The following is a 14,266-nucleotide window of genomic DNA, read 5'->3' on the forward strand; positions in this document are numbered from 1 at the left end:
GGGCTCAGCCCTGACCCAACCCCTCCCCACCTTCAGAGGCTGCTCCCTAGGGAGAGGGGAAATGGGAGGATTTGTTCTGTCTTAAATTCCTACCTCAAATACTAAATTTATTTCTCTATTGTTTCATACGTAGTGAAATAACAGAGCAAATCAAGGGGTTAATAGTAAAATTGGGGGATAGGGTGGAGAGAAATGGGATCAGAGAAGGTTACAAAGATGGTTCATAAGTATTGGGAAGTTCTATTTCCTAATTATGTAATTCCTTTATTATTCTTTATATCTTGCATATATATTAGTTATAGACAACGTAAGAACATTTCATAGTTCAAAACAAAACAAAATCCCACCTCTTTGGACCCCAGTGAGAGCGTCAAGTTCTCGTAGGCACCGAAGAGATGGTGCCCCTGGGGACAAAGCACCCCAAGCCTCTGCAGGTGTTTCTCAGTTCCAGCTGGCCCGGTGCTCCCCAGCCCCAGCCCTCCTCAGGCTTCCCGGTCCCTGGCTGCTTGCTCCTGCACCGACTGCCACAGGGCCCGGATGTTGCCCTGGCCAAAGCCTGTGGCCCCCTGCCTCTGAATCAGCTCCAGGAAGAAGGTGTCCTCTGGAAAGAGAGACTTGGTGAAGACCTGAAGCAGAAACTTGCCTTCATCACCATCCAGCAGGATCCCCTGTCGGGCCAGCACGCTAGGGTCATGCCCAGCAGCTAGGATCTGCCTCTCCTTGCCCGGCTGCTGGTAGTATGCCTCAGGAGGAGCCAGGAGCCGGCCCCCAGCCACTGCTACCCCCTCACTGGCTTCTATGATGTTTGGCGTGTAGAGCCCCACGTGCTGCAATCCTGGTCCCCTGTGCCGGGCCAGGAACTGCTCCACCTGGTCCTGTCCACTAGAAGCCCCCGGCAGGGTCTCAGCCAGCACGAGGGTGGGGACAGCACTGCCTGGGGGGGTCTGCAGGGCGGTGAGCTTCAGTCCCCCTCGCCCAGATCCTGCTGTCACCTCGAGGCCCATCTCCGGATCCTCACCTGGACTCAGTGGCAGGTGGCGAAAGTCTAGACAGTCGTAGAACCAGCGCATCAGTGTGGAGGAGCTGCCAGGGGTGCAGGCCAGGGTCAGGTGGTCCACGTGGCTGACCCAGCCCGGGCTGGCTGCAGAGGCCATAGGCTGGAAGCCCGGGAGGAAAGGCCCTCGGAAGCCGGCACGCTCCAGGAGTGTCAGGCTGAGGTTGCCGGCGGGCGAGCTGACAACAGCGTAGGTGGCTGTGCCCTGCGTATCCTTCACGCTAACCGGGGGCACCGGCACGCTGCAGCCCCGCGCAACCAACGCCCGGGCGGCGGCGCCCGCGTCTGCCACGTCGAAGCACAGGTTGGTGGCGCTGGGCACAGCATGACGTGGGTCCAGGCCGTACAGCGGCTCCCGCGGCCCTGCGCCCTCGTTCACCAAAAAGACCGCGTCGCCGCTGCGTAGGGCCAACTGCCGCCAGCCTTCTGCTTCCCGCATTGCCAGGGGCTGGAATCCGAAGAGACGCTGCAGATCCTGGGTGAGGGGCTGCCCCGCGGGCACGTGGAAGGCAATGTGGCACAGACAACGGGCGTGCACGGCCATGGCGGTCCGGATGGGGACCCTGGCTTGTCCTTCCCCTACCGCCGCTCACCTGTCTTTTCAGGACTCCCGGACTCTCCGTCCCAGGTTTGTCGTCGGAAGCCTGTGGAGTCCAGTTTGCCCCCAGAGCGCGTTCCTCGCTCTTTTCCAAGAAGTCACAGACCGACCCCTGTGGGGCTCGCGGTTCTCCCGGCCACACCCTCTCCAGCCCGGAGCTGCGTGGCGACCCCCGCCTGCCCCCGCGCCCGGGTCTGCGCGGCGGGTGGTGAAAACCACGTGGAGCCAGAGCTAGGGTGGAGCCGGAGAGAGGGGGCGGTGCCAGTGACTGCGGCTCGCACTCTCCCCCTCCCAACCCAGACGCTGTCGCGAAGGGTACGGCGGGGACGCAGGACAGCCCTTTCCCAGAGCCTCTGGATGGGCCATACCCCCGCCGCCACACACACAACGCCCACGGAGATCACAGTAGCTGCCTTCACTCGGTGCCAGGCTTTCTTTCGTCCCCTAAACTGAGAGCTGGGGAGGAGCCAGGATTCCTAACCCCCTACCCCCGCCCCCGCCCCAAGCACAGAATTTTTTTTTTTTTAAGATTTTATTTATTTATTTGAAAGAGCGAGAATGAGAGAGACAGAGAGCACATGAGAGGGGGGAGGGTCAGAGGGAGAAGCAGCCTCCCCGCTGAGCAGGGAGCCCGATGCGGGACTCGATCCCGGAACTCCAGGATCATGACCTGAGCCCAAGGCAGCCGCTTAACCAACTGAGCCACCCAGGCGCCCCCAAGCACGGAATTTCTTACCAATGTCATGTTCTAGCTTAAAAAGAGAATTTTGCCTTTGACTCGTAATGTTCCTTTAAAACTTTGAAAAATATTAAAATGTTTTAAGTTACAGATTTTCTTTCCTCCCCAAACTGGTCCAGAGAAACTGATGTTATAGGAAGATAGGTTATTTGCACGGCTCCTACAAACCTCTCACCTTTCCTCCTTTCTCTCTGCCAGTCTCTCAAGTGCACCTATCTCTTTCTTCAACCCCACTTCTCTCTCAACAATCTTTTGCCCCCTTGTCCCAAGCAAGATTTGGAGAAAAAACTGATGGCTCAGGACCGGAAAGAAACAGCAGCATTCGTGTCCTTTCCCACCTTCCTGACCCTGTAGGACTAGAACTCAAGCCCTCCTTGAAGCTTCCTTACTGGGTATTGGGCCAGAGGAGCTTTCCAGTGAGATCACTGGATTGAGGAAAGTAGAAGTCTTCTGAGACTTCAACGGTGGCTCTTGGAGGGTTTGGGAAGGGGACTTCAAGAAGGGTAAATGGCATAAGCAAAAAGGCCAGTGAAGAATATGAACCAAACCCTCAGAGGAGCAATAGAGCATAAAGTTGGAGACATTTGAGATGGATGCTATGGTTCCAGGCATTGCAAAGGAGATTCCTTTGTCAGGGAATCTGATATAATACCATTCAGTATTACATCATTGGCAAGTTCACTGGCAAGAGGAAGAAGGATGTGATGGAGAGACAGGCTGCGAAAAAGAGGCCTGGCTGTGTGTTCAGTCTTGCAGCCAGAAGGCAGTACCCAGAAACTGATCAGCGGTGGTAAAAGGCACTTGGTGCTACTCTGCAGACTAGTAAATTGGAGAACATGGGTTCCAAAAGCCAGATAGACCTGGGTTTGAAAACTACCTCCAATATTTAGTAAGCTGTATGAGTCGGGGCAAGTTGCTTACCTTCTCTGAGGCTGTTTTCTCCTCTGTAAAAAATGGGAATAATAGTACCTACTTCAAAGGGTTGTTGTGATTAAATAAGATGGTATATGCTGCAGCCTGGCCAGGGGTCCAGGATTTAGCCTGTGAACCAGGGCCCAGCTATGTGGGCTCAGGGCATACAAAGTGGGTTTGTATGTCACAAGGAGAGGGGCTGCAGCAGGACTCAGAATAACAACCACATTAGGACTCCTCCTAGGAGACTTGAGCACCGGGAAGGCTCTAGGAAGGCCCTGGCTTTGGTGTGGATTCTGGGGGAAGGGCCCCTGGGAACAGGGCTCTGTGAGGGCTGGGGCAGCATAGGCTTCTTCTGTCCCCACTATCATGGTCAGGGCCCCAGGTGAGCAGCTCTAGTGCCTCCAGGCCTTTAGTCCAGCCAAAGGGGTTTCTCCACTCAAGGGCCTTATCTATGGACAGAGGGAACGGAAACCGGCCCCCTGACCCATCACTTCCCACCTGCTCCTGAGGGAGAGGGTAGATTTCTAAAGGCCAAGTAGGGTCTGACTTCAGGAAAGGGAGATCTTGGTTAGGGCATATTGTCCTGTCCTGTCCCCCACTGTGCTTGACGTTGACCCAGAACGCAGGCTGGACTCTTCAGAGGCCAGCTAGGGGGGTGGGGGTAGAGGTGGTCATTGATGTTGGTCTCCCTCCAAGCCAGATTCCCAATTCCTGCTGCCCTTCTGGCATCTGGGCTGTGACCAATGTAGGGCCCCCGTCTCCGAGCGGTCGGGACCCTGGGGGCACTTTCGCAAGATGGCGTCCTCCGTGCCTGGCCGCAACTGACTTCTTGCTGGGGCTAGGGATGCTGAGGGTGGACGCTGGAGGGCACGCAGGTCCGAGGGCTGAGGCGATGGCGCTGCAGGCCTCCTGCCACATCTGCCTTCCACAGCGGCCGGGTCAGCGGAGGTGTAGGCGGGGGCTGTGGAGGTCCTGTGCAGGTCCTGAACCTCGGGAGCCACGTCCCTTCTGCAGCTCTCAGCCTAAGCCCCGGGGCTGGCGGACGTGCACTCCTCTCTCCGAAAACCCTGAGCCCAACCCCTATTCCTCCTCTCCACTCCCGGCCCGAAATGGCTTTCCTCTCCCGGAACTCGCGCCTCCAGGCCCCGCCCCCCCCGCCCCCCCGCCCCCCCCGCCCCCCTCGCCCCCCCCGCCCCCCTTTCCTTCCCTCCCTCCTGGGCCAGGTGGGTGATTATCAGTGGCTGTTTTTTTTTTTTTCCCTCAAACGTGACCTCTAGGTGTCACCCTTAGCCTCAGCTTAACCTGCCCCTCCCGCGCTCCTTCCCTCTCCCCTTCTCGTGGAGGCGGCTCCAGACGCTTCCGCCTTTCTCGCCCAGCCACTGCCCGGCCTCCACCTGATTTCGTTTCTCTCGTACCTAGTCCGTGGAGGGCTTGACATTTTACAAAGGGTGGCCTGGAAGACCTCACAGAGAAGGTGACTTCTGTGTGTGTATGCAAGTGTGGTAAAATACACATAACGGGAATATTTACCTTTTAGTCATTTCTAAGTGTACAGTTCAGTACAGTTAAGTACCTCCATCATCTAGGGAACTCTTTCCCTAGTCCCCAGCTGAAACTCTGCGCATTAAAGAACTTCCCTCTCTCCCCTCCCCCCAACCCCTGGAACCACGAGTCTACTTTTGACTACGCTAGAGCTTCATATGAGTGAAATCATGAAGTATTTGCCTTTCTGTCCAACACGTTGTTCAATGGACAATTTTCAGATCTCATCTCACTGCCTCTCAGAAATATTTGATGCAGTTGGCCACTGTCTACTTTCTGAAATACTCTTGCCTCCCTTTTATAATATCAGACTCACTTGGTTTTCCTTTGGCGCGTTCTCGCTCCTGTCTCTAACTTTTTTTTTTTTTTTAAGATTTTATTTATTTATTTAATTGACAGAGAGTGAACACAAGCAGGGTGAGTGGGAGAGGGAGAAGCAGGCTTCCCGACGAGCAGGAAGCCCGATGCGGGGCTCGATCCCAGGACCCTGGGATCATGACCTGAGCCAAAGGCAGTCGCTTAACCAACTGAGCCACCCAGGTGCCCCTCTGCCTATTTTTAAATGTTGGTGCTGCTAAGGGCTTCAGTTACCATCTGCTTGCTAGATCATCCCCACATTTATGTCCCTCTTCCTAATCTTTATTCAACTGCTTATTTACTGTCTTCACTTGGATGTCCCACTGTCACCTCAGATTCAACATGCCCAACATTGTCCCGGTTCTTCTCAGGCTCCCATCTCAGCACCTGCCCCGCTGGTCTCCCATGGTCCTATTTGGAAACCTACATCATTTTTGAACCTTGCTGTTTCTCATCCCTCACCTCCAGTCAGTCACTGTGTCCCTGCCCATTCTATTTTCATAACATCTCTCAAACCATCACCTTCCTCTTCATTGTACCAGCCAAGTGCAGGGTTTCACAGTCTCTGCATCACCTGGGCACTACAATTGCCTGCCTGGCTTTAGGTTTACTACTGTTCTAACCAGTCTCCTCCTTGTAGCCAGAGTTAGCTTTGAAAAATGTAGATCTGATTATGTCACTATCCTGCTTAAAACCTTCACTAAATTCTGCTTGCACTTAGAGTAAAGACAAAAAAATTTCCCCTAGCTGATCAGCCGCTGACAACCTTTCCAACTTTTGTTGTCACTCCCCCACCCCCCGCCCTGGCCCCATACTGTAGTTTCTTGAAAGTTTCCTGCTTCTTCCCACTCAGAACTTTGGTCTTTGCTGTTCCCTCCTGCCTAGAATAATTTCCTTCCCACTTGCCTTGACCTGGCTAACACTTTATCAATCAGTAGGTCTCAGCTTAACTTGTTTGAGGATGTCTTCCAAGACCCCCAAGACTTACGTCCAGTGCCTCAGTATTTATTAATGAACAAAGGCCTCAAGGGGCTGGTGGGTGATTATCAGACTGCAGTTTTTAACATAACCTCTAGGTGTCACCCACGACCTCTGCTTAACAGGGACTTGGCTGGGAACTTGGAAGGAGGGACTGATGAGGCGCCTACCTGGCCCATCCATCCAGCTGGGAGAGGTTATGGGAAGCCCAGCTTCTTCTCTCAGGTCTGACAACTACTCCGCCTGCTCTGGGTCAGCTGCCTTGATAGGGTGACCAACCATCTCAGTTTTCCCAAGGCTGAATTTCCGGTGCTCCCAAGATGTGGAAATTTCAGTCCTTATACTGGGACAATCCCAGGCAAACCATGGACAGAGGGGCCAAAACTTCCATGTCTACATGAGACTAAGGTCTAGGCCTAGCAGGAGAGCTAAGCTATAACCCAGCCAAGCTCATCACAGCAACACCACTGGTGGGCTGACCTTACAGCCTGGTGGTTGTAAGAATTTAGGGACAGAAAGTATATATATATATAATTTTTAAAAAAAGATTTTACTTATTTATTAGAGGGAGAAAGCTCGAGAATTACAGAGAGAGGGAGAGAACAGGAGCAGGGTCAGGGGGAGAGGGAAAAGCAGACTCCCCGCTGAGCATGGAGCCTGACGTGGGGCTCGATCCCAGGACCCTGGGATCAGAAAGTATATATATTTTAATGAGTATAAAGAGACCCATCTATGTCTGGCATTGGTTGAGTGCCACTGGGCATAACACACATATATATTTTTTCTAATCCTCATAGAAATCCCAAGAGTACATAAGATCATTCCCCTTTATGGAGATGAGAAAATAAGACTCAGAGAGGTTAAGTGACCAGCCTAAGTCACACAGCTGTTAAGTAAAATGGTGAAATTCAAACCTATGTCTATCTGACTACAGAGCTCCTGCTATTTTCACTGAATCTACAGCCTGACCATTTCCCTCCTATTCCATCTTCATTTGGGAGTCCTGAGTGTGTATGTAGGATGCAAGAGGCAGGTGTAGGTAGAAGGGATTGAGGAAGAGCCCTGTGATCAGGGCGTGTGGGAGGTCCATATAGCATAGACAGTTCACCTGTCCCCAGATAAGTGGGCTCTGCCATCTTGAACTAGGTATGGACATAGCCTGGGGATCTCCAGGGAGGCCCCACCGTAGGCTGCTGTCCTGACACCAAGCTGTGTCCTCACTGAGGAGCCAGGGTTGTTTTCTAGAGTTCAGGATGAAACCAGCCAGTTCTTATTTGATTGCAAATGGACATCTGGACATGGGAGAGGCACAGGGGAGGAGCCATCAGGAGCTAGCCATGAACTAGAGGGACAAGTGAGGGTTAGGAGGATAGGTGGAATTTGTGACAAGGGTCATGCTAAGCACTGTGGCTTGCCCAAAGTTTGGGCTCTGTGAATGGTTGCAATTAATGATATAGCAGCCGCTTCTCTTTCCCAGAGATATTGTAAGGCTGAGTTTTATTTTTGCCTAGGTGGTTCTTTAGCAATTAAGCTGCTTCTGAATACTCAACAGGAGTTGGTTGTGTAGAATTGTGAGCAGAGTTCTGATTTTGGTTGTGTAGAGGTATGGGCAGAAGCCTGACTGGGCTGGGCAATGATCAGAGCCTTAATGGGCACTCACTGGTCTGGCTGCCAGATGTCTACTCCATAGGAGGTGTAATAAGACTTTGGATTCCTTTAAGAATGTAAAGTTCTCTGGCAAGAAAGTGATTTGGGTTATGCCATTTCACTTTATTTCCTTGGTGATGTCCAAAGACTTTCAGTGGTGCTAGAGCTGTCCGCAGACCTGTCCAGCCCCTGGACCTGGTATGGCTTGGTGTCCTGTGGCCAGGTTCTGCTCCTGGCTCCACTCTGCCAGTCAAGTCATCCAAGAGCTGGAACTGAAGAAAGTCCGCCCCAGAGCTCCCTGCTCTTCTCCAGCTGGACTTCCAACTTCTACCAGAGAACTGGGCCTCACACACTGGGCATAGAGGAGGGCTGGGGAGGAGGGAAACCATCCATAAAGCTGCTTTATACACCAGACTCTTCTGTTCATTCTAAAAATACCCTGTATATTGCAACTTGACTCAAGGGAGGAGGATTTTGTGAAATAGTCACCAACAATATAGCATCACACTGATGTGGGACCTCTTGCCAGTAGCTCATGGAAGACAGTGACTTGGTGCAGTGGAAAGCACATGAATTTAGCATCAAACAGAATTGGTTTCTGCTACTTTCTTGCTGGGTGACCTTGGGAAAGTTACTCGACCTCTCTGACTCTTGATTTCCTCAATTGATAAGTAGGAATTATAATAATGTCTATGTCACAAGTTTGTTTGGGGGTCTAAATTTGTTAACCAATATATATATAAAGCCCTAAATCTGGTATATAAAAATATGATATTTATTTAGTGCTTATTATGTGGCATGCCATGTTTAAGTGCTTTATCAGCATAGCATGGGCCCATATAGCCTTATGAGTTGAATACTTTCATTGTCTATGTTTTATAGATACAAAACTGAGACTTGAGGAGTTTGAGTAACCTGCCCAAAGTTACAGAGCTGGTAAATAGCAGATCTAGGATTTGGACCCAGACAGTCAGGTTCCAGCTCAGGCATACTTAACTACCAAGCCATGATGCCATATGGAATAGGGCTGAATAAAGAAGAGCTATTATGATCATAGTAATTTAGTATTAAGTGCTTTTTATATCCATGGTGCTAAGTGTTAATTATTAGCATATTTGGATGCAACATTTATCCTTTTTGTTTCTATTTTTTTCCACAGCCATGGCAACAAAGAGCCTTGTGCTCACTACAGCAGAGCGTCCTGCTTTTGTCTGATCCAGTCCGGTGCGTCAGTCTCTGCAAACAACAAAAGATGCGGCTGCTGGCCCCCTGTCCCTGCCCCCACTAGAGGACCAAGAGAGGCTCAGGCCTCTCTGGAACCAAGCTAGGAGAGCCGCAGACAGGTACAGATCAGCAGACTGAGAGCAGGGCTCACAAAAGCGAGGTCATGCTTAATAAGCCTGATTAATTTCTTTGAGTGGCAACAATGCAAGGGGACAGGGGTGAAAGGAGGGACAGTAATTCATCCTGATTCCAAGGCACAGGAACGCTGTTAAAACCAACACAGGGATTTTGTGGTGATGCTGCTGGGGCCTGGAGGGGTGTGGTGGGGCTCAGCCTTGGGGGCAGCTGGAAGGACGCTCAGGGAGTGGCTCATGGTGACCTAGTGAAGAGGAAACCCAGAGCAGGGACAGGGCACAACCTGCCCAAGCCACCTAACCAAGACACAGATCTCACCGGGATACTTGCCTGTTAATTCCCTGCCAATGGCTTCCCACAACCTAAATATGGTATAATGTGAATGATAGTGAAACAATAAAAACTGCATTTATTTGATACTTACTATGCATAGGGTGCTTTACAGAGAGGAAACTGAGGCAGAGAGCTGAAGAAACCTGCCTGGTCCCACAATTATTTTGTTTATTAACATATAATGTATTATTTGTTTCGGGGGTACAGGTCTGTGATTCATCAGTCTTATACAATGCACAGCGCTCACCATAGCACACACCCTCCCCAATGTCCATCACCCAGCCACCCCATCCCTCCCACCCCCCCACCACTCCAGCAACCCTCAGTTTGTTTCCTGAGGGTCCCACAATTATTAATATACACTGAGACTCCGACCCAGTCTGCTCTCATAGGGCCTTTGTTGACCCCAACTATAGTTCAGTCCACTTATAACTGAGTTTAATGTTGGATCTCTTCCATCACACAGGAAGCTCCTCTGTGACAGGACCCATAACTGATTCAATCTCTGCAATGTTAGCCCTCAGTAGATGTTGGTGATGCTGAAGCTTCTGTGTCCTTTGTGCTTCTTCCTCTGCACACTCTCCCTAGGTGAGTTCATCCATGCTTTTGGCTTCAATTCTCACCTCCTGGAGGAAGACTTCTAAAATAGCCATTATGGTTGACTCCTTAACTTCAATACCACCCCAGATGATTACTCTGAGTCCATCATATCAATATTCCATCCTTCTTGCCAGTCATTGGTTTAGGGATGGAGATATACTCTGGTCCTGTCCAGTGAGGCTAAGGGGACATTTTCTGGGGGGGCTTCTGGGAAAGGTTTCTTCACTTCTAGAAGAGAGCCCTTAGAAGCAATAGTGACTCTTCCTGGGAATGTTGTCAAGCCTGAATGTGGACTCTAACTAATGCAGCTGTTGTACTAACAGCTGAAGATGCAGCCAACAGCAAGGATGGCAGAATGCAGAGCTGGAAGGAATCTTTGTCCTTGACAGCACTCAGTCTGCCAACCCCAGAGGCCACCCTAATGCTGAACTTCCTCAAACAAGGGAAATTAAATATTGTCACTGCAGAAGCCATTGAGAACGGGCTTTCTGATATTTGTAGCAGAAAGCATTCTTACTGCTACAACCAAGGCAGCATTATGACTTTTGTAGTTCCCTTCCTACAGAACAATTTCTTTTTAAATTACATTTTATGATTGCACTGGCATAAAGATGAATATATTAAAACATCTTTGACTTAAAAGTTTGTTTTTTCTTGATTTAAAGATTACAGCATTTTTTATGGATTACTGAAAGTATTAGAGAATTAATGTGCTTAGTGTTCATAGTAGATAGAATGGCCCTAGATACAACTCCCAAATATCCATCTCTAGTCCATACCTCCCTTTTGACCTTCAAACCTTCACATCTAACTGCTTATTGGATAGTTCCATGTGGGTGTCTTACCTCAATTTAACATACCCATGGCTGAACACATAATTTTGCACACACCTTCTTTTTGTCCAGTGTCCCCTCTCTGAAGGAACTATTCACCACCCAGCTAGTTACACCAGTCAGAAACTTGGAACCTCAACCTGTCTTACCCCATGCCCAATCTATCACCAAATGCTGTCAGTTTTCCTTCTGAAATGGCTCTTAAAGGCATTTACTTGCTTCCATTTCCACTCCTATCTCCACTGCTGTTGTCCGTATTACCAGCATCTCTTGCCTAGATTACTGCCATGGACCCTAATGGTCTCCCTGCATCTCACCCTCCCTGTAATCTTTTATTTACACTGTTCTCAGAAAGATCGTTTCCAGCTGCAAAGCTAATTCTGTTATTTCCCTGGTGAAAACATGCTGATGGCTTCTGTTTCTCTTGTAACAGAGACCCAAACCTTTAAGAAATCTTCCAAGGCCCTGCGTGGCCCCTGCCTCATTTTGTTCTTCTCTCTCAGTCTGTGCTCAGCCACGTGTTCTTCCTTTAGCCCCTCGAACACAAAGGCTCTCTCCTACCATAGGATCTTTGCACATGCTATTCTTCCATTTTTTACTCCTCCTTCAGTTTCAATATACTTTTCCAAGTAAGCCTTCACAGACTCCCCAGTCTACCTATGGGCACTGGGCAAGTTTCTTAACTGCCTGATGCCTGTTTTCTCATCTGTAAAATGAAGATAATAATAATGCCTAACTCATAGATTTGCTGTGAGGATTAAATAGAATGATAAATGGGAAGCACTGTGAGGTCAGACCGGTGCTGTGTTCTGCTTGGGCAATTGTCCTGCCCTCTGCCTGTCTTTCTAGATGGGAATAGTAGTGGAGACTCCCCCTCCCCCCCAGTTCTAGGTGGGAATCTTGGGGTAAGATGGGCCCTAAAATGTGAGGGTTTTGAGGAAGAGCATCTACACAAGGGCACTCAAAAATTTCTAAGTGACTTCAGTGAAACCAAGGAGCTAATTGTGCCCGGGAGTCATTGATAATGCCTGGTTGGGCTGGAGTACTCAGAGAGAGGGAGAGATCAAGAGAACCCACAAAGGTCAGGGAGAGAGAGGAGGTCAGCAGGAGCACACCACATTTCTATCCAATCTACAAATGGCCTGTAGCCTGTAGAACAACAGGCACTGGTTGCAATGGGGTCTGTATGTCAGGCAAACCTGGGCTTCCATCCCTACCCTGTCACTTATGGACTAGAGGATCAGGAAAGTCACTTCACTTCTCTGTGCCTCAGTTTCCTTATCTATAAAATAAAGCTCATGAACTTATTTTGCAGGACTGGTAGGGGGATTAAATAGAACTGTATTGGTTTGCTCAGTCTGCCATGACAAAGTACTGTACAGACTACCTTAATTTATTGTACTTTGCAGATTCTGTTTTTTACAGATTGAAGGTTTGTGGCAACCTTGGGTTGAGCAACTCTATTGGCTCCGTTTTTCCAATAGCATTTGCTCACAGGGTGCCTGGGTGGCTCAGTTGGTTAAGCTTCTAAGTCTTCATTTTGGCTCAGGTCATGATCTTGGGGTCAGGGGATCAAGGCCCGTGTTGGGCACTGCACTGAGCACTGACTGTGGAGCCTGCTTGAGGCTTGAGATTCTCTCTCTCTGCTCCTCCCCCACCCCCTTGTAGTGCTTTTGTTCTCGGTTTCTAAAAAAAAAATGTTTCCCACAACATTTGCTCACTTCGTGTCTCTGTGTCACATTTTGATAATTCTCACAGTATTTCAAACTTTTTCATTATTATTATATTTATTATGGTGATCTGTGATCAGTGATTACGACTCACTGAAGGTTCAGATGATGGTTAGCATTTTCTAATAAGGTATATATATATATATTTTTAGACATAATGCTGTTGCTCACTGAATAGACTACAGTATAGTGTAAACATACTTTATATGCCCTAGGAAATCAAAAAGCTCACTTGACTCTCTTTATTGGAATATTCACTTTATTGTAGTAGTCTGGAACAAAATCTACAATATATTCAAAGTAGGCCTGTACCACAGACAAGGTAGCTTAAACAACAGAAATTTATTTTCTCACACTTCTGGAGTCTAGAAGTCTAAGATCAACGTTTCTGAGAGGTTGGTTTCTTTTAAGGTCTCTGTTTGCTGATGGCCATCTTCCTCCGCTGTCTTCACATGGTCTTTCCTCCGTATGTGGCTGTGTCCTCATCTCCTCTTCTTGTCAGAACAATAGGAATATTGGATTAGGGCCTACTTTTTTTTACCTTAATTTCTCTTTAAAGGCTCTATCTCCAAACATGGTCATATTCTGAGGTACTGGGGGTTAGGACTTCAACATAGGAATTTTGGGGTCATACAATTCAGCCCATAACAGGAAAATAGACGTATATCAGTAACTAGCATACAGCAAAGATTCAGTTATGCTAATTACTTTTTTTGTCTCTAATTGGAAGAGCAGACAATGACAGTGCATTCAGAGAGTCCCAGAACTCCATAGATAACTATGGCTTTTAGCCTTTTGGCACCTCTGATTTTCTTAAGCACTGGGTCTTTCCTCTGCTCCTTGGAGTGGGAATTGTGATAAATCACATCATGTCTGAAAGCAACTGGGAACTCTAGGAGTTAATTTTATTTTTAGTATATTGACTTAGCTAAAAACAAACAAACAAACAAATCTAAAATATTATCTGCCAATCACCAAAGCAATTAAACTCTGACAATATCTGCCTGCAGGCTTTGCTAAAGTAGACCTAAAGTTGATCTGAGTAGGTAGCCCTAACTCCACCCACTGACTAATCAGTGTTTACCAAGTGTGAATTTTTGTGCCAGATGCTGTGGCACAAATCCAGGACACAAGTCCCTGCCTCAGGATCCAGAGGGTTTGGTTGGGACGTTCGCTCCTATCAGGAAAAGACAATAGAAAGCAGCCTCTGATGTGAGCAAAGCGAAAGATCAGACAGTTTGATGTACCTGTGGGACATCCAAGTGGAGCTGCCCAGGGGCCATTGGATGGACACCTGTGGAGCTTTAGAGACTGGTCTGGTTTGGTAATATAGATTTGGGAGTCATTGTAATAGAAATGCAAATGTGGGGAAGAGTGCCATCTTTGAGGGATAGTATGGCATGTGTGGAGAGAAGAGGGCCAAGACCAAGTCCCAGTTTTTTGGGGAGAGAGAATCTCATTTGTTCAGCTTAAGTCCAGTCGGCTGGGGTTAAGGGGTTAGAATCAAGTCAGATAAACATGGTGCTGAGTCCCAGGGCCTCAACCCTGTAGGCGGATGTGGGAGAGGTCATTCTTCAAGAA

At 48.9% G+C, this 14,266-nt stretch overlaps 1 protein-coding gene across 1 annotated transcript; it reads right to left on the bottom strand.

Annotated features, from left to right (window-relative positions):
* Window positions 1–329: 329 nt before the first annotated feature.
* On the bottom strand, window positions 330–1,845 carry HPDL (4-hydroxyphenylpyruvate dioxygenase like). Its single transcript, XM_028097247.2, has one exon. The coding sequence runs from the start codon at window positions 1,596–1,598 to the stop codon at window positions 483–485; it is 1,116 nt and encodes a 371-aa protein (XP_027953048.1). The 5' UTR covers window positions 1,599–1,845; the 3' UTR covers window positions 330–482.
* Between the last annotated feature and the right edge of the window lie 12,421 nt (window positions 1,846–14,266).

This window comes from Eumetopias jubatus, unplaced genomic scaffold (assembly GCF_037043125.1).
Source record: "Eumetopias jubatus isolate StellerSeaLion01/CBP00866 unplaced genomic scaffold, mEumJub1_p1.0 scaffold_4, whole genome shotgun sequence".
Taxonomy (NCBI): domain Eukaryota; kingdom Metazoa; phylum Chordata; class Mammalia; order Carnivora; family Otariidae; genus Eumetopias; species Eumetopias jubatus.